This window comes from Cardiocondyla obscurior, linkage group LG07 (assembly GCF_019399895.1).
Source record: "Cardiocondyla obscurior isolate alpha-2009 linkage group LG07, Cobs3.1, whole genome shotgun sequence".
NCBI classification, from domain to species: domain Eukaryota; kingdom Metazoa; phylum Arthropoda; class Insecta; order Hymenoptera; family Formicidae; genus Cardiocondyla; species Cardiocondyla obscurior.
In genome coordinates, this window is record NC_091870.1 from 8,636,324 (window position 1) to 8,658,373 (window position 22,050).

General features: G+C 44.2%; 4 protein-coding genes across 5 annotated transcripts; 2 read left to right on the top strand and 2 right to left on the bottom strand.

Annotated features, from left to right (window-relative positions):
* Window positions 1-141: 141 nt before the first annotated feature.
* On the top strand, window positions 142-2,237 carry Sel (canopy family protein seele). Its single transcript, XM_070659884.1, has 5 exons — window positions 142-302; window positions 398-485; window positions 579-694; window positions 826-1,032; window positions 1,105-2,237. The coding sequence occupies exons 2-5, from the start codon at window positions 398-400 to the stop codon at window positions 1,300-1,302; spliced, it is 609 nt and encodes a 202-aa protein (XP_070515985.1). The 5' UTR covers window positions 142-302; the 3' UTR covers window positions 1,303-2,237.
* LOC139104412 (microtubule-associated protein futsch) lies at window positions 2,018-14,327 on the bottom strand. Of its 2 annotated transcripts, XM_070659875.1 has the most exons (6): window positions 12,068-14,327; window positions 11,842-11,977; window positions 10,848-11,641; window positions 9,241-9,601; window positions 4,726-8,199; window positions 4,383-4,541 (listed from the first exon to the last, which is right to left on the bottom strand). In XM_070659875.1, the coding sequence occupies exons 3-6, from the start codon at window positions 11,021-11,023 to the stop codon at window positions 4,524-4,526; spliced, it is 4,029 nt and encodes a 1,342-aa protein (XP_070515976.1). In that variant the 5' UTR covers window positions 11,024-11,641; window positions 11,842-11,977; window positions 12,068-14,327; the 3' UTR covers window positions 4,383-4,523. The 2 variants fall into 2 exon arrangements, with proteins under 2 accessions (XP_070515975.1, XP_070515976.1); XM_070659874.1 differs by lacking the exons at window positions 11,842-11,977; window positions 12,068-14,327 and having other exon boundaries at window positions 2,018-8,199; window positions 10,848-11,230.
* On the top strand, window positions 2,103-3,379 carry Nelf-e (negative elongation factor E). Its single transcript, XM_070659883.1, has 3 exons — window positions 2,103-2,237; window positions 2,363-2,853; window positions 2,945-3,379. Exons 1-3 carry the CDS (start codon window positions 2,148-2,150, stop codon window positions 3,186-3,188), a joined length of 825 nt encoding a protein of 274 aa, XP_070515984.1. The 5' UTR covers window positions 2,103-2,147; the 3' UTR covers window positions 3,189-3,379.
* A 140-nt stretch (window positions 14,328-14,467) lies between the features above and the next one.
* On the bottom strand, window positions 14,468-21,582 carry LOC139104413 (protein SCAI). Its single transcript, XM_070659876.1, has 4 exons — window positions 21,167-21,582; window positions 18,779-19,629; window positions 15,913-16,326; window positions 14,468-14,842 (listed from the first exon to the last, which is right to left on the bottom strand). Exons 1-4 carry the CDS (start codon window positions 21,358-21,360, stop codon window positions 14,598-14,600), a joined length of 1,704 nt encoding a protein of 567 aa, XP_070515977.1. The 5' UTR covers window positions 21,361-21,582; the 3' UTR covers window positions 14,468-14,597.
* Window positions 21,583-22,050: the final 468 nt, after the last annotated feature.

Below are 22,050 nucleotides of genomic sequence, written 5' to 3' on the forward strand. Positions count from 1 at the left end.
GATCATATTATTTATACTATGACTAAAATAAAATTGCAGGAGTATGTAAAATATTTATTATTTCGATTTCTTATTACTTATGTATATAATAAAAAAAAAAAAACCATCTTAACCTAGAAAGTTGGCATCACCGAAATTACACGTTGCGAACTATCATTCGTTCAAGTACCTGATACACGTTATACATTATCAGCGTGAGATCAAAAGATGTATGTTCCATGTGCCACGGTGCTAAGAGACATAGCGTTGTAGAAAAACGTAACTGAGAAATTATTGTAAATACTTTATAATCAACGCACAAGGTGAGACATGTCTTGAACTTTATACGCTTGAAAATTGTACAGCGAATTTATTTCTCTTGAAAAATGTATAATTTGTAATATATATTTTTTTCCAGATGAGATTTTTACCGTTTTTCGGTCTATGCTTAATAATAGCCAAAGCGGAGTCCAAAGAAATTGATCTACATCATGTGAAATGTTTAGGTGAAAGTTTAACGTTAATCTATATATGATAGATCTCTTTTAGCAATTAATAATTATTTATTAATAAGACTAACTTATTTCTATCTTTTGCAGTTTGTAGGGAAACTATGAATGAACTGGAAAATGCAGTGCTTAAAGCTAACCCGAACAAGTTAATCGATGTCGGTAATTTTAGAATGGACGCCGAAGGAAATACTATACACAAAAAGGTAAGACATTACAGAAAACGTTAAGAAAATGTCGATTATTTTTTATTGTTTTATTTTATGTCTTATTAGAAAATCAACTGTTCTGTCTTGTGTATTTAAATTGCATAAAATTATATATTTGTTGCTTTCAGATTCCATTAAGCCAGTCAGAAACACACATTACAATTCTGCTGGATCACATATGTGATAAACTCACTGATTACGTGAGAGCAACAAGAAAATCCGACAATCAATTGGTGATCTTTAATCTTATGGATCCATCAGGTGGTATGAATCCAATGATGAGTGAAGTGGACGTGATTCAAGACGGTGACTTGAATAAAAGCCTTGAATATTATGTGAGTTAATTATATTAATTTTTACACTGGTCAATATGTTGTCTCTAATTAATTTGGATTTATGGCTTTCAGTGTAGAGATATAGTGAATGAATTCGAGGAGGATATAGTGTCATTATACGTCGATAAAATTTCAAATAAAAAAAAGGTACTTTGCACAGAAATCTCACGTCTGTGCGAGAATTACACCGATAATCAGGACAATGATGACGATGACGACGACGTGGATAATTATGATTCAAATTTTTATGGGGATAAAGATGAATTATAAATGCATTTTAAATGAATTTTACAAATAAATAATATTCTATATGTTTCTCAAATTGCACTAACTAGGATGTTTAATTATGACTCGTACGCTGGAAGGTAGATATGAAGGTAGATACGTTTGCTGCACCGACGACAGCTAGCGAACGTGACTTTAAAGTCGTGTGCGTCGAGTTTCATATGTACCCCATGTAATATACCGCGCCGGCCGGTTTGCCGAAGACTGATTTCTCTCCGTTCTTTCATCTTCTGCCTCTGCTGCCTAGAAGGAGCAAAGAGATAGCACGGTCGACCGTGAAATTTCGGAGAATTGTCGGGAACGGGATACGCTTTGATAAGGTGTAGCTCGCAAGGGCAGCGAAAAACACCTTTATATATATAATATATGGCAGTTTATTCATAATATAAATTACAATCATTACAAAATCTTTTTATTTTACTGTTAAGTTTAAACATTATGCGCAATTGATAATAAATACGCTTCTCGGTTCTTTTCCGGTCGAAAGTAACTAAAAATAAAATTTTCTTAGTTCTGAGAAAATCTGCTACAAGTCGCAATCGTCGCCAGTGGCAGTTCGAGGCATTTTAGATTCGAGCTCATCATTCTTGTTCGAGCTATTCGAAGCTCGAGTTAGCAGTACGAATTGGTACGAATTTATAGGCTATAAACAGTTGTATACACGTACTTTTTTTTCTTTGGACGTTTACGCTGCGGGTTGTTTCGTTTGCTTTTTTAATTAGTTTGTAAATGAAAGTTTCTCACTAGGCAATATCGCTTGACAAAAGAAAATAAGTCTAGTCTGCGTCGAGACAGTCTTGGACAGTCTCGAAGGACCTCGTCGATATTACATGCAAAATATGGTATACTTACACTTTCCGTCAAATTTAACCGAGGAAGAATTGATGCTGCAAACTAAATTCAGCAAACTGAAAAGAAAGGTACAGGTTGCTTTTGTGCTAAGCGCGTACGATAGAATTTATCGGCTGCCTATTTCATAATTGATTTATAACCTACTGACTCTTTAATTATTTTAAAATCACTTACTTTTAGCTTTGTTTTTTAGAAAAAAGCGCTACAGGATTTAAAGGCTCCTAAACAAGAACCAGAACGCATTCCGCAAGCGCCAAAACGACCTACAGAAGCAAGAGACGCTCGCGAAGTAGCCAAGAAGTTAATTAAATCTGGTGTAATTACAGCTCCAAAGACTCCCAAGCGGCCGGAGCAAACTTTCAAGAGATCGCGCGGATTAGAAAGAAAATTAAATAGTACAGAAAAAACAATTAGCTCTTACCAACCGTTTTCAGCTTCACAGGATGAAGAGGAAACAGAGGCTGCTAGACCAAGAGTAAAAGATTTATATAATAGCTTTGTTGGTGCTCAAGACACTGGAGAAAGAATTTCCAATGATACTCAGTCTCCTTCTAAGCAAGAGCCCAAGCCCCGTGCAGGGAACACAATATTTGTTAGTGGTTACAAGATAACGGAAGATTATCTTAAGAAACACTTCCAAAGCTTTGGAAATATTATTAATATTTCTATGGAAGTAGAAAAAAAGTAATTATAAATTATTTTATCTATAGTCATACTCGCTTATAATTTTAATTAATATTTTAAGTACTTAATTCTTATTTTTTCTTTTTTGTAGCCATGGCTTTATAACTTTTGAAAAAGCTGAAGCAGCTGAGAGAGCGATAAGCGAAATGGACGGTAGTATGGTATCATCCATTCAATTGAAAGTATCATTAGCAAGGAGACAGCCGATAATAGAGCCAGTCAGCGATACGATGTCCAGTTCTATGTGGTCGCCAATTGCAGCAAATTATTCGCAGAAAAGCGCGCATAAAGATAGACGAGAGCTTAAAGTTTACGAAGAAGATCTCTTCCAATAAACGAAAGATATTTTTGTCAATCATAATTTCTGAAATATCGAACGGTAATATTACATACATATGTATATATTTAGAATATATTAAATTTATATGTTAAGAATTATTATAGATAGCATTTTTTAAATATTAAAGTGTACAATTGTATATTTGGCATAAATTAGTCGTATAAATTACAATTTTTTACAAATCTGGCACTTTGTTTTATTCCGATATGTATACAAGAGCTATAATTCAATTTAAACTCCTTACTTTCACGTTCTAATTAACATTTCTTCCAAGATAAAATTGTTATACAAAATAAATTTATACGACGATGAATATAAAACTAATTTTTATGAACCAATATGACTACCAATTTACATTTGTATACACGATACAGCTAAATCAAATTGCAGAAGTGCTATTTAGGAGGATTAAAATAATCCCAATGATGATGATGCGTCACAATTCGTGTGTTACTGAAATAATATATTAACAAGCCCGCGATCAAAAGTAACAAGGCGCATATTGCTAATTCCACTTCTCTGATCTTTTCTCTCGTGTCGTCCATACTTAACGCAGACGTTAAATACCTTATGAAATATCTCATGGCTTTTATACCGACTAATCGAAATGCTCGAAGAAGCTGCTGCGTGGTATCTATAATACCGGGTTCTGTATTAGAACGCTGTCTCGTTGACGTTTCACTCAGAGAAAAGAACTGAGCTGGAATTTCGGAAACTGGAAAGGCAATGAAGTGAGTCGAGTTTAAAGAAAGGGAGGACGCTGGCGATTGAGAGGACTCTCTTTGCCTCTCTGTAGGAGATTCTCCCGCATCAGAAGAATGGGAAATAACAGCACGCTGCGGTTGACTATCTTTAGGGACACTGTATTTCACATCTGAAGAATAGGAAATTACGGCACGCTGTGGTTTGGCGTCCGTAGAGATACCATCGTGTCCTGGTACGCTCGGGTCAGGTGTATCGGGGGTCACGGAAATAGCCGGTGGCAATGAACGGACCGGAGACGCGGTCTGTCGCAAGATACCTTTGCTAGGCGAGGAGGATCTAGATCTCGATTTACGAGGAGACTGTTCTTTACTATCGGACATGTCGTCCTTACTACCATGAAGACTTGTAGACGTTGCGCCCAACTCTGTTGTAGTAGTAGTAGCAGTATCAGTAGCAGTAGCAGTAACAGTAGTCGTGGTAGTCTGAACAGAAATACTTGGAGGCTCGCCAACGTGTTCCGGCGACTCTCTCGACTCGGAAGATCGGGTTGAAGACGCAGGCGACGGAGGATACGAGGCACGAGATTCATCCACGTGGGAGCCCGACGTGGTTCGCGTACTCAAATTTACGGGGTGTTCGGAATCTAAAATTCGTAAGGGCTTATCTTGAGCGACCGTGAGCAAATTTGTGACAGATTCGTCTTTACTTTTAGATTCTAATTCATTTATCGTAAGTATCTGTGGGGAAAGAAATTCTTTAACTTGAGCAATTGAGAGGGGAGGTGTTATATCTTTTTTTTTAACATCTACTACGTTTGTTTTAACAACCTTTTGATCCTCGCCGGCTTCAGCTTTCTCATCTTCCGTGGACGCTGGTTCGTTTGCGACCGTCTCGCTCGTCTTCGTCGCTTCCAGCGAAACATCCTGCGAAGCGGGTCGTTGCTCCTGTTGAATTTGATTATCATCCGTGGTAGGAATGTCTTTTGTTTTATGCCTCGCGGATTCTTTTTCACTTTCACGCTGTCTTTCTTGCGCCTGAGTAGTTACCACCGTCTCTAAATGACTCCTGATCGCCATTAGCTCTCTGATAATAGCCGGCGAGAAACTTTCCTCCGTGGAATCGCCGCCTCTCAATTCCGATGCCGTTATCATCATTGCGTCCACCTCAGACGCCACAATCTTGTGAGCTTCTATTTGTGACACGCTTAATCTATCGACTTTTAAATCTCCGACTTCGAGACTGCTGATTCTCAGAGGCTCGTCAGATAATAAACCTAACTTCACTTGAGGTCGTGATTGCGATTCTTCGGTAATACGGTCCTCCAAATGCGGTGCCGATTCATGCTTTTTCTTCAAGTCGATATCTCTTGTAGGCGACGGTGATGTTAACGACACGGTGTCATATGCTATTCGGATGTCTTCTTCTGACAGTCGTTCGTTATTTTCTCTTTCTTCTTCCTTTTCTTCTTTTCGCAGAAACTGTGCCGTCGGTAATGGAGGTACGGGCGGCGTAGTCGTTCTACTCGGACTGGGTATACGTTCCATCGATACCATTATTTGCGAGCCTGATCTCGAAGGTGTCATTATAAGTTTCGCTTGAGTGATTTCCTCCTCAATTACCATATCGTCCGGCAACGGATCAGTCTGTGTCGCCGCCGTCACTTCCATTGCTTCTTCATATTCAAATGGAGTGCGAGGTCGTTCAATTGTATGCTCTTTTCTCGCCCTGGGTGGCCGTGGCGGTGCCGGAAGCGGGCGGCCTTGGATTTTGCTGAGTAATTTGCCACCATGAAAATCTCGGTGTTCTGTCTCGTCCGTACCGACTTCGATGTAAGGTTCGGATCCGGTTGGCGTTAAAGTCATGCTGATAATTGTTTCCGACGTCAGGCTGATGTCTCTCGTTCTGGAGGGCCCTAGAGTGCTGTACGCTCGTTGCGGTCGCCGGGGTGGTGTTGGTCTCGGCGTCGTGGCAAACTTGCCGCGTTTTCTTCGAGGCGGCGGTGGTCTAGGTGGCTTTTCGCGCTTCTCCACGATCGCATAACCCGAGAGGTCTCGCGCCGAGTCGTTCTCTTCCTCCTGCGGAATGTCATCCTCAATGTAGCCGGCTTCCGGAAGAGACTCCGCGCCGTGTGACGTCCTGTCGTCGTCGGCAGCGACCGATGTCGCTCTCGAGCGAGAACGCCTTTTCGGTGGTATCGGCATCGGTTCTGGCGCTGTATCCTGTCGTTGAAACTGTACGTCTAAAATCTCGATGTTCTCATGACTCGTAGACACGACGACGTTGCCATTGACGAATTGTTCATTTAGCGACGATCGTGATCGCAACGATCTCGCCGGCTTTCTGGATTCAACAATTTCGATCTCCCACTCGTCGCGATGACCGTTGCAAATCGGTGCAGCCACGTCGCCGTTTCTCCGGCTTGTCTCTCGGTGTGAGCGCTTTCTGCGTACTGGTACGACCGGCGGCGTGGTTAAAAAAGCAGTGGACGAAGGGGAGAGGATCGACGTTTCCATCGGTGGCTGTGAGTGACTACGTAACGACGACGATCTCGATTTTCTGCGCGCTGGCTTCACCACGACTATGTCGTCCAATGGCTCTTCCAAAGGTATTGACTGATCTCCCTCCGTCTGATACACTACGTGATGTCTCGAGTCGCTTCTAGAGTCACTCCTGGTGCGCTCGCGGAACTCGCGAATTTCATCCGCGATCGATGCCTCTCGGCTGTGTCGCGCCGTCGCCGATCGTTCCCTTTTCGGTCTAATCGGTGGTGCAGTTTCGTTAAACTCCTCAAAGTCTTTTTTCTGCTTTTTCAAAGTACGCGTTCTCATAGGACGCTGAGGCGGTGTAGGTGGAGGTTCGTCGTCTTGCAACGCGTTAATAACTTCTGACATGAGAGCATCACGAATCTCATCGGTCAAGTAATTGCCTAGATTCATGTCGTCCTGACTGATACCGCTCGCCCGTAAAAAGAACTCGTCCGAGTCAATTTCTTCTATCACTCCTCGACGCCTTCGATCGCAGGAACTGCCGCTGGACGCTTGCTGCTCTCGGTCGGATTGTATTGAGGAAGGCTCGTGTTCCTCTTCTTCGCCTTCCTCTTCGTCGGACGGTCTAAATAGCCTTGGATCCACCGCCATAAACGCGCCCTCGTATCTTTCTTGCCCAAGAACGCGCGGCATGTCTTCGTCCAACGATCGCGATCTCAAAATCGGCTTGAATTTCTTTTCTTTATGTATTACCTGTTGCTCCGCGTGCCAATCGTCTTGTATTACCGCGTTTTCGTTCTCTTCGACGTCATCCGGACGAGCGTATTCTGTTATTTCTGGTTCGTACGACTTCTCTTGCCTTCGCGATTTGTAAGATCTTTTCGGGGGGGCGGGATGTCGATCCGACATCTCTGAGGATTCCTGCTCGTAATCCATATACTGTATTTCTTCTTCGTCGTACTGTTCTCGCTTTCTCGTATCCTCCCACGGTATCGCGCGAGCCGCTGCCATTATCTCTTCCTCCGTTCTAGCGGACAATCTTGGCGGTTCTTCTATAGAGCCCTGATGCCACGGAGGCGAGCCATCGCTTCCCGCAGCTTCTTCTGGACGATTCTGAACGTAAGCCGAGTCTCCGAAACGTTGTGTCCATCTGGCGCCGAAAGACTTTGCCTTTCGGGCGCGAGGAAAAGTCGCGTTCTCCGCCGACTGGGCTCTGGAGTCCTTAGGCGAGGATGTTGCGTACTCGCCGCGCTTTTTAAACTTTTTATCAAAAATCCGTGGATATGTGGCAAAGTCGAAAATATTGCGCTTAGAGCCGGCGGTAGATTCTGTCGAATGTTGACGCTGCTGTTCGCGCATAGAAGGCGGTCGCTTAATGCGAGCGAGCGCGCCGGGCAGACGGATGTTGGGCTTCTTGATAGTGAATTTCGACTTGTCCGGCAGATGAAAGCGCGATTTATCCGGGAAATTAAACTTTGGTCTCTCTGGCAGGTGAAATTTCGATCTGTCGGGCAAACTGAATTTTCCCGTTTTCTCGGAGATGGACGTTCTTATGCGGTCTATTCTGCTAGGCCGTTTCTCCACGGACTTGCGAGACTTGTCCGATTTACCAGCGCTCGCCGCCGCCGATCGCGTCGTCGTTGTCGTCGTTGTCGTTGCTTTTTCGGGCTTCTGCCGTTTCTGCGGGAACGAGAATGTAGGTCGCTGGAAACCACGGAGCCGAGAGCGCAGCTTGCCAGCTTGTGTCTTCAGACGTTGAGGTAACCCGCGAGCACCGCGCCGAAGTGGCAGTTCCTCCATCGCCGACGAGTCTACCTGGAGTGACAAATGCTTTTTAGAAATGATGTGGATTAAAAATATCAGCTCTTAAAATAAAACATTTTTACGCAAGGTATTTCTAAAATTTCAAATATATATAAAACATAATTAAAAAAAATTAAAACCTCTGCAATATAAATTTATTATTTAATATCGTTAGCTTAAACTCTTTTGTTTTACGTAAAATCTAAAATATTAGAATTATAATATTATAACTAATTCATTTTAAGGTCGCAACGAAAACGAATTACTGTCGTGCGAAGCATTCGACATGCAACGCCAGTTAGGAACACGCAAAGTGCATTAAAAGGGAATATTTTAAAGTGCTGCAAAGCAGCTAGAACTACCGCAAGCTAATCGCAAAATAAGCCGTCGTCTGGTTTCGGAATTTATTTCAAATCTATTGTCGGATTCACTGAAATAAATCGCAAAGACTTTCGCGGACTGACGCGGGGCGCGAACTTCAGCGCGAGAACAATTTTACGTCCTCATTGAAAAATACCGGCAAGGTCCGAGGATGATTAATATTCCGACGGCTCCATATATATTCTTAGATACGATTGCGCCACCGATGGAGAAGCTGGGGGTTTTCTGGAGTGTATTGCGAGCCACAGTGGTGTTGCACAATCGGACAGTGACACGATCGCGTTCTGCGCCTCCTTTTTACACGCGCGTTTCGCTAAATATAGGCGACACATTCGCCGCAAGTAACAAAACTAAAGGCAACAGAAGATCGGCTCTCGACAGCCTAAAGGAGCTTTTAAATTCCGGGGGTCTCTATCGATTCGCGCGACGGCTATATTTAACCGTTTTTTATTTTATTCCCTTTTTGCTCGATTCGCTCATCAAGGAACATACCTTCGCGGCAATCGCGCTTCTCGGTCAGATATTGATTTACCGATTTGTATTATTATCTCCGCGTACGTAAGTTAAAATAGTTTCAAATGATAAAGTATAATCCAAAATTTCATGAGTAAAAAAAAATAAAAGAAAATCTTTTTGCGAGTATATTTATTAAAATAATTTCCTAGATTTTACCTGACTGGTGTTGATCTCGCCGTCAGTTCTCGAATCGGTGTAGGGGGTGGGTGCAAGGAATCGTTCCTCGAGTCTGTCCTGAAACTGCTGTGCCGTGGGTTCCTGCTCTTCGGAAGTTTCACCGCCGGTCTCGCCGATTCCTTCGCGACCCTCCATCACGCTGTCCTCGATTTTGCCGTCCAGCGGAAGGATCACGTCGCCGTCCAGGATGAGCTCCGGTGGCAACCGGCCCCGGTCGTCGATGCTATCGTCGCTATCGGCGACGGGCATCATCACATCCGTGTCGGTGATTCGTACGACCGGTGCCATCGGTGGATGCGGCAGCATCGGCGGTAAGGCGATCGGCTCATACTCGTGCTCGCTACGATAAAAGATCACATTATATCTTGAGATCACGATTGCATTTAAGTAAAATTATCAAATAAATTTTAATTGCCACGAACCCGATACCATCAAAATATTTTAAACTATAATAAAATTTAACATGCAAATTATATTCAATTAAATATGATATATATGACGATAATAAATACGATAAAGAACAAATTTTTCTTATTAAAACTTCGCAGGGGTTTAATTGACGCGCGATAATTAATAATTTTTATTAAGTTACGTCGTATTTATAGATTTAATTTATATTAAGAATAATATACTAGATATCGCACCGCGAAAGTCGTTATTCGATAATTCTAAATGTGTGTCTATCTCCCGTGGTTTATATCTTCTATTTCCTCCCATCCAAAGATGACGTATTACTCCACATGTTGACCCCCTTCTGATCTCATGAGACCGACGTAAACGAGTGCAGGACAAAATTACACAGGATATCTACATCGATGAGATCATGTCGTTCTAACAAAATTCATCAACGGCCTCGTGTCATTTTGCGTTATGTTCTTTTCTTTAACTTCTTTAGTTCTATTATAAAAAAATAATTTTTAAAAATTAACTTAACTTTCTTTTATGTAGCTCATTATAATAAGAAACCGGAAATGACTTTAATGAATTCGATTTCAATTTTAATTACTACATAGAAAAATCAGAAATGAAATACAAATATAAAAATATCTGGGAGAGCATTTCGTACTTTTAAATATCTCTCTTTCAGATATTTTATACCTGTGTCCTATTTTCGCACTCGCATCGATAAGCATTAAAATCATTTTGGCTTTTTACAATACAAGGATCGGCTTTCGCACCCATTGTATTGCATTACTCTGAACGTTCGCTGCGAACGCTCCCCGTTAAGTGTAACACGGTCGTGTCAGATGTCCAGCCTCATCCCGGCGATATCGCGGCATGCGCGCGTGTACAGATAGGCAGATGCGGGACACGCGGGTCGCGGTTTGGGGAACTGGACTTGGCGGATTTGGGAGCTGACCGAGCTTTCTATCTATAGCCACCCGGGCGAACCTTAAATAGCTGTGGCGGGTACGCGACGCGGTTTCGCACGGTGTAATCTATCCGATAGGGTGACCGGTAATGATAGCGACGAAATGGACCGGGCGATCATCCGCGGAGGAACCGCTTCGAGTAGCTGGTGACGCAAGAACGAGCCTGCGTGTCCCGTCGGTCCCCGGACTCGGGCGGTACGCTGGTATACTGACCTGCAGCGAACCGCAGGTGGCTGCTGCATCGTCCTGGATGACGGCCTGACGAGGAGAGCACGTCGTTCCGGCAGAAGCGAGTCGCTCTGGTAGTACTGGCATCCACAGCGGACCTCGCGCCCGAGGCTCGACGTCGACGACGCCCGCGAAGCGCGTCCTCGTTGCTCCGGTTCCATCCCCACCCCCGGAGGGAAACGTCACGGCCGCACACGGAGGTCCGGCACCAAAATCCACCTCCAGTCTTCTCCTTCCTCCGTCTGTCCTACCTGAGACGATCGAGGAGCGACGACGGTGATGACGACGACGGCGTCGACGTCTCGCCGTACCTCCCGCGACGCCGTCCGACGAAATACCTCTCGCCCGCCGAGCGAAGGGAAAAGGGAGAGACGGAGAGAGACAGATGAAGGGGAGAGATGAAGTGGAGGAGGCTGTAGCGGCCCGCTAGAGCAGCCCGCTGCAGCGGCTCCTAGGCGACTCCCTTCTGTACCCTCGGCCGCCCATCGCGAGCGCGACCGGGGCGGACATCGGATTATTTATAGCAGCCTCCGGTATGCCGCGGGCCACGACACCGTCTCGGACCGTTCGCGCTGCCGGATCACCTGGTGCATCCACGGTCCACGCGGCACTGTCGCGGCAAATTTTACCCCGCGGGTGGCATCGTCGGCGAGGTGCAGTCCTCCTGTGTTTCTCCTCTTCTTCATTTAGTTTTAATTCGGTATACGTAAGGAAAGCCGCACCGAATAAGAACTCCCCGCGATTGGCTAAGTACCAAATGCGGTATCCGAGCGATATTTCTGTAACGTGTTAACAAGGTACGTTGGTATCATTAGTTTATCGGGGAAGAAAGCGAATCGCGACGTGATTTGTGAAAGTACGGAGCTAACCGGACTCACCGTCGTCGCTTCGCGATAAACGACGCTGACGAGTACCGTTAAGCGCAGCTAAGAAATTAGGATACAGCTGTGGTATTCTATGTCGCATTAACGCCACTTACCGGTGTCTTAATTGTCAGGGAAGGTCAACGGCGATAGCGCCTTCGCGCCGTCTGTAGTTATTTAATTATCCACAAGTCATGTCTTTCTAAGTATTTTCTTGCCGCTAATAATATGAGCGAGATACGTATCCGTGAACTGAAAAATAATTGAAAATATCAAAATGTTGCGTAGCAAAAATAATAAAAAAGAAATAAAACATAGAAAAGTAAAAAAAGAAACCCTTACGTATGATCCTAACGCACCGAGTAATTTCCGTTTCCGCTGGATAATTATGCTTCTCGAGGATCCCTTCCGCAGCTGAAGCGAAAGCAGGCGCGATGCAATGAATCCGGGTAGGAGCTACAGTTCTTTTTTTTTTTTTTTGAAGCAGGAAAGTGTGTTCCGATTTGAGACAGTGGAAAAACGAATATTACGTGGTTTGATTTGAAAGTGAAATTTTTTTCCTTTCGAACAATCTCACTGCGATGACGCGCATTATCTCGCAATACGCGAGCGTATAAAGAAAGATATAAAGGCGGACGAACGTCATGCGTGGCGAACATGGATTCGGCGATTGTGTCACATCTTGGCACTCGATGCCAGCACCGCGATACAATGCTTGATGATGACGGCTGTCGACTTTGTTAATGCACCTCGGTCAATGTAAAAATAATTCCTAGAGAAAGACGCAACTGTGTTGCATTCTTCTCGAAAGCTGCACATTCGTAATTGTACATACTCGTAGCTACGTATATACGCACCGGATACAACGTTCCGCAGTATATATACGCCGTATTTGGTGTCCCAAGATTACCGGCACATCTCTCACGCACTAAAAAGATCGATCGATTGATCTCCCGTATAATTTCAGCCGCGCTTACGTGGTGCGGCCACTTTTATTTTCCATCGCGGAACAAATAAACGCGAGGATGTATAAAAAGTCGGTATGTAACTTGCGAATGCTGCTTGATGGCTCTACGTTTTGACTAAAAGTGATTCAAATCAATCGAGAAATGGCAGTAGAAGCGATGATAATTCTGTGACACCCTGCGCTCTGTGCAGGACATTCGGTAAGAAATGATAAATCGAGAGATTTATTTTACGTTTAAAAATAAATCGGAATCGATTAATTAATTTAAGCTAGAGCGTTATAAGCGCCGCAGGTTTCCAAATTCATTTTCTTAAAAACAGAAGTTTGTTAAAGAATAATTTACACGTCGAATTTATTTTTACGCACACAGAATCTTTTTCTTTTTCCTCTCTCTCGATTATATCATTCGTTACAGAACAGCCTGTATAAAACGTTATATAAACATTATATATAATATTCTTTCCTCGACATTTGTAGCGTATCGTACAGGGTGTTCCAGACGTACCATGTCGTTTTGACGTTCAAACGAAAGGATTTCAATGTAGAGTGCAAATACTTGAGACGTAGACATGAGAGATCCAAGTTTCACGAGTGTAAATAAATGACGAAGTGCCGTTTCTCTGCTTTAAGCAAGGTTTGCTTCCCGGCAAACTTTTAATTCCGCCCGTTCAAGATATTTAATCCGCTGGAAATTAAACTGGCGAACGGTGCCGCACGATTTAAGTTCCCGCGGAGGCAAGAGAAACCACCTTTCGATAATCACGTCAATGATTTCCGCGACTGAAAGATGATCCGGTAGGTCTGAAACGCTCTATACTCTTGCAATGCTTTATAAAATATATAGAATATACAGCGTGTGTTTCGTATGTGTGTGTACGTATGTCGTATGTGTTAATATATAATACATTGTGTGTATGGGTGTGTGTTACGCTAGGAATCCTATAACGACGTTCGTACGGCCGCTAAAGATCCGATACAGTATGGTGTTCGAGGGACCGGGGAGGGAGGAAGGGGGTGATTGCATGTATAAGTGAGCGCCTAGCAATTTCTTCGATAATCTTCCGACTCGCATGGTCGCTCGTTCATCCCGTGCGAGTTATCATCCGTACGGTTAACGTCAAACTCCACTTCTCGTCAAGCTCGCAGACCGCGCTCTACTTTTTGCTTATAAATAAACGAGCGGAGGAGAAGAGACGCTTCCGCGCGCGCGTGGGTGATCGCGAGCGACCACGACGACGACGACGACGACAGCGACTTGGTGTCGAAGACGATAGATGCGTCTCTGCCTTGAATCGCACGGCACGGCGCGGAGGGACGGTGGGCGCGCTTTCGTGTACAAGACAGAGAGAACGGGGGTGGTGTTATTCGTACGAAAATTATATTGCCACTCCATATATGTACCTATATTACAGTTCAAGCATTCGAGCGCATTTCAAGTGTATAGAACTCTTGAAGAACTAGAAGCGGTAGTTTTTTTTTTCTTTTTCTTATCTTTACATCAGTCCGAAGCGTCGGTGCGTAGCAGCAATACTCGCTCGATCGCCGATATCGTTCTAGTATTCTCCATGTCGCAGCATGCTGTCGTTATAATCGGACGGTGTAGGCGAGTCCCGTCGTCTGGCGATTATCGCGAAATCATTACGGTGGAGCGATTATCCTGCCTCGGTGCCGCGTCCAAGTTCTTGAGGGGAAAGCTCCGAATCCCTGAATCTCACTGACGGACAACACACGCCCGCGCGATCTCGCGATTTTGCGCGATTACTGCGAAGACGCGGTTTAATGAGGTCTCAGTGTAACGATTTTATTGTTGCAATTGTAATTACAGTAGTCGTAATCGTAATCGTGGTTGTGAGATGGTGGTAACAGGGTTGTCGTGTCGGGGACCGGGCAGGATAGATGCCGGGGTCAGGCGAGCTCGTTGCTGTCCAGAAAGTGGTCGCGGGCGTCCAGGCAGGCGGCCAGATCGAGCACCAAGTGATGGAGGGTAGGGTGCTCGAGGACCTCCGCGTCCGGCAAAGGCGGATGGCAACGGGGCCTCTGTTGCCGGCCCCTGAACGAGCGGTGCAGGTTCAGTACCACGTCACAGAACACGTAACGCACCAGCAGCAACCGCAGGAAGTCATCACCAAAGAACTGCAGTACGCTGGTTTCTACGAGCAGTAAAATTGTGTGAATATCGGGGAACGATTCAATTTAACGAAGGGAGGATGCTCCTCGAACGTCAATTTTTTTTTTTTTTTTTTTTTTGCGACGTTAAAGTGAACACGAATATATTTTTCTTCAGAGACAGTCCTTCGTCGGTGAGACTTCGATGAAAGACTGCTCCGTAACTTTTTAATTTTCTCAGATGTCGCGGAGTTGAGCTTTCAAGCAGGCTTTTTCAAAAGTGACGCGGAGTGAATAGAGAAAAAAAAAATACCAATTTTTTATATGTAAAGTTATACTATGTTTTTAAATTTAGTTTCCTTTAATTTTCGACTTTTTAATTGAATTTACTCAAGGAAAATTTGTGACGAGGGTACTCTAATTATAAAAATACGTAAATGCTTGGAATAAAAAATTCATGATATAACATTGGTTGATCTTGGTAAAGAACATAGGTCTCTTAATTCGAGAATTAAAGAGATGCGCAAAAATCGAGAACGGGAATTCGCCGATAAATTCGTTTGGATCTAGGCCAAATGCGTTTATTGTTGTAACGCGATCGTAAGTCGCATTCAATGAGCCAGACGGCTGCTGCTGCACAACGAACACGCCCACATTTTGGCGATAAAATCTTAATTTTGCTCGCCCTTTTCTCAGTGCACTATACCTATCAAACACCATGCGATATACCGATCAAGTTGATTAAGTCTTTTTCGATAATTAGACACGTTTTTCAGGAGCGATTCAATCCTATTGAGCAACGTTCTACCTCAAACTCTTTTAGTGGACGTTCAAAGCAATTACTTTAAAAGTTGTCTCTTAAAATACAGCGAAGACATTTGAATTTAATGGTTAATGTATATAATGCTGTATTTAATTAACTGCATCTGTCTCGGTACCGAATATAAATTCACGATTTCAAATTGACGACGCTTATTTTTAACGCTCGACGGGAAATCAAACGGCCCGAGATCTCGCGGAAATTATCATCCTCCGCTGTCGGCCTTGCTTCTCAACTATTTTCCGCCTGATCGACACCTCGGACAGTCGGTAGGTAATGTTCAAGTATCCTTACCGCATCGGGAGCGCGTTACGAGCTGACTGGCCTCGTTAAGAAATCGCTCGATGTAACGCAGGCAGCGCTCCCAATGTTGCACGGGCAGACTCCCGACGTTGCATATAAGGCAGAAGGCGGCAAGGGGGGCATGAAGAAATAAGGTGAACAGGCTACCACCGTGTCGCAGATCGCGCAGGGTCGGCGGCACGTCCTGCGGTGACATCAGCACCATCAAAGGCTGGCCGAAGTACCGCGGTATCTGCTGGAACACGAAGCTGTTGTCCGAGTCGACGACGACGAAGAGCGGCTTCCTGGTGAAGGGATACAGGTCGCCCGGGTACAGGCAGTGCGGCTCCTTGCCGCCGGCCGGCCTCTTCCCGTGCTCCGGATCCCTCTTGCTACACGTGGATACGCCGCCCAGGTCGTACCCCACTGTAAGATCGCAAGATTTTATCAACATCGTGCAATTCTGCGCTCGCCGATCCGTCAGATGGATGTTAAAGCAACGTTGAGGAAAACCTCGGAAATTCCGACCGTGTTCAACTTCGCGCGTAATATCTCGCGAGACTTACAAAGATATCCGACACGAGGTACAGTCTTAAATAACTTTATTTTTTTTCCTTTTTTGTGAAAAATTTAATCACTCTTTTTTTTTAAGAATTTAAAACTCAGCAGACATTATTTCAACTTCACAGTAATTAATGGAGTCACAATTTCAAGCTAAATAAAGAAGATTATATTAATTTAATTAAATAAAAAAAATTTCCCGGCATCTATTAATGCATCGTTTGATTTTTATTGAGAATTAAAATTTTAATTACTCGTCGTGTAATAATAAATTGAACAATCTAAGTTCTTGAGCATTTAAATGTTAAAATATTTTTAAGTGACGCCTTGTAACATGTAACTTTCCCCAATGTTGCTTTAATTCATCACAGAAAAAATTTGATAAGCTTAAGCAAATGGTTTAAAATTTTTATATATGCTTGTCGAAGCAGTCTATCAATGAACAAAAGCCGCGGAGTCCGTCTCGTATTATTTATGTTACCAATTATTGTAATCGATGGACTCCCAGTTTTCTAATACATTGATATTGATTGCAAAGCTAGATTCACCATCGCACGAATCTTTATTACGAAGCAACCTTGATATTGGGACGATACTCTATTTTCCTTTAAAGACCTCCGCTGCAGTGGCGACCGACGTATAATCTTGATCTAAAGCGCAACGTTCGATTCACTTTAAATCTCAACCAATCAAAGTTACATGCAGAGAAATGGTTTGTAAGTAACTCTGATTTTGGAGTTTATTTCTATCAGCACGGCGTGCAAATATAATCCAAAATAGGCAAACTAATTAATTAAAATAATAAGAGAACATATAAATCATTTAAAAATGCTATTTTCTGAAATAAAAATATATTATTAAAAATAATATGCAAACCGGTGACAAGCACAAGCTATAAAAACAGGCTTAAATTCAATTTAATAAAAAAAAAAGAAAGAAAAAAATTATTAATTTTTATATAATAAAGCCGCTGAATTAACCATTTATACTTCAAAGTAAACGAAAAATTTTTTCCAAACTTTCTTTATAAATTTGCTAAAATTAAACTGGAGTTTGGTGAAGAACTCCTTTCTATCTCATGCATTTTTCAATCAATGTGGGACACTCTGCATGACTCGTTCGATACAAAGAGACCGTTTTGGGAGAGACGCTCGCATGTACGAAACACGTGGTTTGCGGCCACGACGTCGCGCGGATTATCGTGTCGCGGCCGTTCCGATTGAGAGGACACGGGGAAACTCCGACCAGCCACTTCCACGATGATATCGGTGGCCAAAGTACCGAACTGCCGACCGGGGAAACTGACCGAAAAGACCGACACGCGTACGCCTTCGGCTTCGCCGAGCGGGTGATTCGCTTTAACTTCGCATGACTGTACAGCGGGCCGTTCTGTATCAATGGCCACTTTTGGGTGACCGCTGTTTATGCTGGCGCGCGATCGGCTCAAGTGGAGCGAGAACGGGACTTGGTGGATATGAGGTCGCGGGGCGTGAAATGCGAGACTCGATGCTTGGGATTAACAGTGCTTAAGCGCGACGTAATGATCTGCAAGCCAAATGACTCTACGCGATACCGAGGCACCGGGCAAAAGTGACGTATTAGCTGACTTAATTAATAATTCAATGATCTTGAGGTTCTTCAACGCGTAAATCCCGTCGTTAGGGTGGCTGCATACTATTAGCATTTATTTCGTTTCGTATCTCGATGTAATAAACAGCTCTTAATTTTATACAAAAATGTCAAATGCGAATAAGAAAATCGAAGCATTTTATTTTTATTCTGGTATTCATATTTTAATATAAATTCAATAAAAAATAAAGAAAAAAAAATTGTATTACCAAATCAACGATAAAATAACACGTGAAAAGTAGTAGTTTAAATAATAAGATTGCTGTTATACCCCATTTATTTTTAATCTTTGTAAAAAAATTATTCTTTTTAAAAATATCGTGTGATATATGTAACACATTATTAATTGACCTATTAATGATAGGGGATTTTTGATAGCGAAGCGAATGAAAATTTAATCATCCGTATGCACCACCGATATTTCTACTCAATTTTTAACTTTTCTAAATAATGTAAAGAGCTACTTGTCAATAATGCAGCTTGTTAAAACTAATAGCGGTTCGATCGAGCAAAAAATTGAATGCGCTGGATTAATGGAAGATGCATATCACCCTTTCTTCAGGATCTATTTTCAGCAGATCTTCCATTTAAAATAAAGGCATTTACGTCTAACGGTTATAAACTTGCGGCAGCTGAAGCGATAAAACGAACGATAAAGAACCTACGTGAAACTCGATTAAATACTCACTTTCTTCAGGGTGCTTGACGGTGGAGAAGCAGCCGTCCGCCGACAGGTACAGCAGTAACGCGCCGTTCGCCGGTAGCTCCTTGAAGCCACTCGCGAGGAACACTTGGACCTGGCTGTAGGTTGGCTTGTACAGCAGGTACTTGTGCGGATTGTCGCGTCTCGGCGCGCCGTTTTCCGGCCCGGGATAGGGCCCGGGTCTGAAGGGCATCCGACCGGCCGGCGAGGCGTCGTGCAGGTGATTCGGGTCGTCTCTGGGCTCCCGCTCGAGCGTCTGCAGCATTCTGAACATGTCCATCGACAACTCACTGAACTTCACCTGATCGGCGCAATTGCCGACTATTAGGATCTCTTGGAGAGATAGGCACATGGGTGGCGATCGTTCGACGGGCGGGCAGGTCTGCGGGCCGAGCCTGTGGGTCAGCACCATGGGGCTCGAGTCCGAGTACAGGACACCGACCGCGGACTCGGCCTTGACGAAGGCCTTGATCTCGTCCAGGACGAGGTTCCACTCGAGTTGATCATCCGGCTCGTAGGTGCTGGTGTAATCGGCTATCTGGGCGTCGAGCTCCTGCACGAGCTCCCGCACGAGCTTCATACGGTTCAGCAGAAGGCAGACGACGATGAAGCGGGCGTAATACCTGAGCTTCTTCACCATCAGGTCGCTCCTGTTCTCCTTAGCGGCGCGGCTGTAATAGGCGCGACCGCGTATCGCCGCGTAAAACGAGTAGGCCTCGTGCAGGTAGCTCGTCTCGCTGGTACGTAGATAGTAGTGGTAGTAAAGCTGGCCGATCTTGCTGGCGATTTCGCCGATCTGCCACCTTTTGAGGCCATACTTCGTGTCCAGTATCGTTCTGAAAACAAAGCGAGTAAGTACACGTGAGCGCGCACATGTCCACGCACGCACACCCCCTGCCTGCTGCAGCATTTAACTTTTTAATTGCTGAATTACGGTAATTAAATTAGTTAAATCTAAAATAAAAATTTTGTTCTATATCCCTTCTACATCCATCATTAATTCTTCACAATTAATTAAAATTAATTATAATAAATTTATTTTTCTTTTCTTTTTTTCGTTTCTGAAAATAGCGTTTCCGATTTGAGAACGTTGACATTTACGATACAGTATTTCTTCGCATTAATTATTACGAGAGACAATTTAATTCTTTTTTTCTTTTTTCCCGTGCAACATTAATATTTAAAAAATATAATTTAAAAAAAATATGAGAAGTGTTAATAATTTTAAACAACTCGAGACATTTTTATTTCAAGCGTGATAAATAATAGTCCGATTAAAAACTGTATCCTGCTTATATGCATAACTTGAAAGATAAATTATCGTCAAGAATCAAAATGCAATTTATTCCGATGCACCTAACAATAAAATAAACATTTCAACAATTACGATACGTCCGCGCGCATAATAAGAGGAATATATTCCTAGTTGGAAGCATCAATGGAGTTTTCGCTAACAACGGAGAATAAGAGACTTCCTTTGTTCGCTCCTCAGTTTACCGCGGACTTATTACGTACGTATTATGCGATAATGTAATTAGCGTGTAATGAAACGACAATAGGAAGCCGAGAGGCGCGAGTGAAACTTTTTTTTTTTTTTTTCCGCCAATATGTAACGCCGCGACGAAGACGAAGTCGCACGGAAACGTCAGGCCGGCCTCTGCGAGCGGAAGTGTGATTTATTCGATTCGATCGTTCCAACGTGAACCTACGAGATTGGCTGACAAGCGGATACAAGGTTTAAAGCGCAACACACGAGGACTCGGTCACGTGGACCACCGTGGCACGGACTTTCGTCCCGTCGCCGTCAACTTAATCGGTCTCGTCGCGCACGTTCGCGAAACGCGATCGAGCTGCGTTGCGGCATTGCGTGCTCAAAATGTATCGTACTCCACATCGAAACGCGAAGAACGATACGATATTTTCTACGATGGTCATAATCTTGCGGCATGCCTCACTGCGGAGCGCCGCCGCCGCCGACGTGCCGTACGCGCCTGTTTTTCTGCCCGATCGAGAGAGATCGCGGACGGATATACGGAGGCCGTCTAAAGAAAATCGACGTGGAAATTATTAAATCACACGCACGCAAAGATTTACGAGATCGAATCGGGGCAGCTTTCCGCCGCGAAATATTACACTTGGCAGGGCACTTCTCTCTCTCGCGTCCAGTCGGCGAAGCGTTTAGAAACATTTGTCTTTCGGCGAACTCGGAAAATCGCCAAGTGTGCTTCGGCAAATCGGATAAACCTCGCCGCAAACTTTACGCACTTCCCTCGCTTTCCCGCATATACATAAGCAGACGCATATACACGCGCGCTCACCCTTCTTTCATCCGTCTCTCTCTCTCTCCTTGCTTCCCTTATCTTTATCACTCACCTGTGCTGTTGCTGGAACTTCCAGAGCTTCGTGTAGACGTCGAAGGTCCGCCCGAAGTAACCCTGCCACTGCTTGTGCCCGTACTGCGGCAGGTCGCGCAGCCCGTTAAACAGCTGCTTGCTCTTCTCGAGCAGGTGACAGAACTCGAGGACGACTTTGCGCTCATGGTCGTCCATGCCAGCCATCATGACCATCTTTTCGGCGAGTCGAGACCGCGGCCGGACGCTGGCTGGACGCCCTTCTCGACGACACGGTCGCGGCGGGCCCGCGTGATGGCGCCTGGCGATTCCGCCACCCTTTTGCACGACGCCTACGACGACGGCGACCACGGCGACCAATCAATACTCTCGCCCACCCCGCATCAGGGGGAGCAGTGTGTGCGCCACCACCGCCGCTGCCGCCGCCGTCGTGACGCCTAGCGTCGACGTCGACGGCGGCGGCGACGGCGACGCCAACCGCAACGGCGACGTTCGCGGACATCTGTGCGAGCTACGTCGAGGCTCAAGGGGTGCTCTTCGCTGATCGATACTCCTATTCTGAAGGGTAAAACTGCTGCAGAGATAAATATGCTCTTATCGAAACTACCCCGATGGTAGATTACGATACTTTGACGTAATTTTATCATCTTGTATTGTTATCGTATCTTATTTTATATATCTTATAAAATTTGATAGTGGAAAGGTGTTAAAAACCTGGGGAGTTATTGCAGACATATATCTGATGAAAGTTATGCGAAGTTCTGACTGTCCGATTGGCGGGACCAGCTGCCGTTGGGGTGAATCGATATATTTTCACCCTACGGTAATATGCCGCGGGTAACTGTTCAGGGTGAGCGTGCACACGGTCGGTCCGAGTTTACCCCTGTTCAGTAATTACAGCTCCAC